The sequence below is a fragment of the Rutidosis leptorrhynchoides genome, chromosome 1 (assembly GCF_046630445.1).
Source record: "Rutidosis leptorrhynchoides isolate AG116_Rl617_1_P2 chromosome 1, CSIRO_AGI_Rlap_v1, whole genome shotgun sequence".
Taxonomy (NCBI): Eukaryota; Viridiplantae; Streptophyta; class Magnoliopsida; order Asterales; family Asteraceae; genus Rutidosis; species Rutidosis leptorrhynchoides.
In genome coordinates this window covers 100,111,353-100,112,705 of record NC_092333.1, presented here as the reverse complement: position 1 = coordinate 100,112,705, position 1,353 = coordinate 100,111,353, and the positions used below count along the sequence as shown (strand labels likewise).

Sequence of the window (1,353 nt, the reverse complement as noted above, 5' to 3'; positions counted from 1 at the left end):
AGCACCAACCTACCGACGAACGACATAGACCTAGAATTCCATCCCGCAAATCTCTTTTCGAATTTTTTAACGACCGATTTCCAATCATTACTCTTATTCATTTTAAGTCCAACTTGAAGACCCAAATAGGTGATGGGTAAAGATCGGACAGTGCACCCTAATCGAGATGCAATTTCCAACGTTTCATTTTGGTTTACCCCAATACCATACAGTACACTTTTAGCCGTATTAATCTTTAATCCCGAGGATCTTTCAAAGCATTCCAACAACTTCATCACATTTCACGTATTCCTCATACCCCATTCTCCGATAAAAATCGTATCGTCCGCATATTGTAAATGTGACACACGAACTTTATCCGCCCCAATTTCTACCCCTTTTATATGTCCCAGGTTACTCGCTGCGTTTGCCAGAAAATTTAACCCTTCTCCGGCAATTAAAAACAAAAACGGGGACAGCGGGTCCCCCTGCCTTATACCCTTCTGAAGTGAAAATTCCGGGGTGGGGGATCCATTAACTAGTACCGAGACAGAGGTTGATTCGAGACACGCCTCAATCCACGTTCGCCATTTAACCCCAAATCCCATAAGTCTCATTATATCAAGCAAATATTTCCAATTAACACTATCAAAGCCTTTCGCAAAATCGACTTTAAATAAGAAACTCTCATTATATCAAAAAAAAAAAAAAAAAGGCTCTATGAATATAGCTTTTGGCCTTTTGCACAATGTTAAGTTTCATATCATCTTTATATAAGTTCTCAATACCGTATTTGATTATTCAATTCATTATAAGTACCGTACCCAAGGGATGTCAAAATTACAACGCACTAAATGAAAAATTGGGCGGGTAGGAATATGGTAGCTTGGTTTGACTTGTTAAACGCAAAATTAATTACGTTTTAAGTTTGATTAAGACCATGAAATACGAGTTTACTCAAAAAAATATATAATTAATATTTATAAAAAAAATCACTAAAAATGTATACTCTGTTATAAAAGTCAGAAAAAGTGTCTGCCAATTTCATATGAATCCAAATGAGCATGATAAACGTACAGTAAATTATAGTATTATAAATACCCATGAGATGTAAACATTCGATACACTTCTTACTTGAATATATTTCATATACTCACTTCTATCATCTTTAATATCTATTGGTAGTCTGTAGTCTAGAATCAAGCCTAAAAGGTAGTAATAAACTCCTAAACTATAACACGTTATCAGCACGAAGTGCTCCGTATAATTAAGGTTTATCTAAACAAGCACAAGTCACTAATTAAGGTAAGAAATTCTTTAACGATATCTTATATTATTTATTAATAAGGTAAATATTATTATCATCATAAGTAA

At 34.2% G+C, this 1,353-nt stretch overlaps 1 protein-coding gene across 1 annotated transcript; it reads right to left on the bottom strand.

Moving 5' to 3' along the window:
• Positions 1 to 281: 281 nt before the first annotated feature.
• On the bottom strand, positions 282 to 1,084 carry LOC139887629 (uncharacterized mitochondrial protein AtMg01250-like). The gene is made up of 2 exons (XM_071870705.1): positions 1,081 to 1,084; positions 282 to 649 (listed from the first exon to the last, which is right to left on the bottom strand). The coding sequence occupies exons 1-2, from the start codon at positions 1,082 to 1,084 to the stop codon at positions 282 to 284; spliced, it is 372 nt and encodes a 123-aa protein (XP_071726806.1).
• Between the last annotated feature and the right edge of the window lie 269 nt (positions 1,085 to 1,353).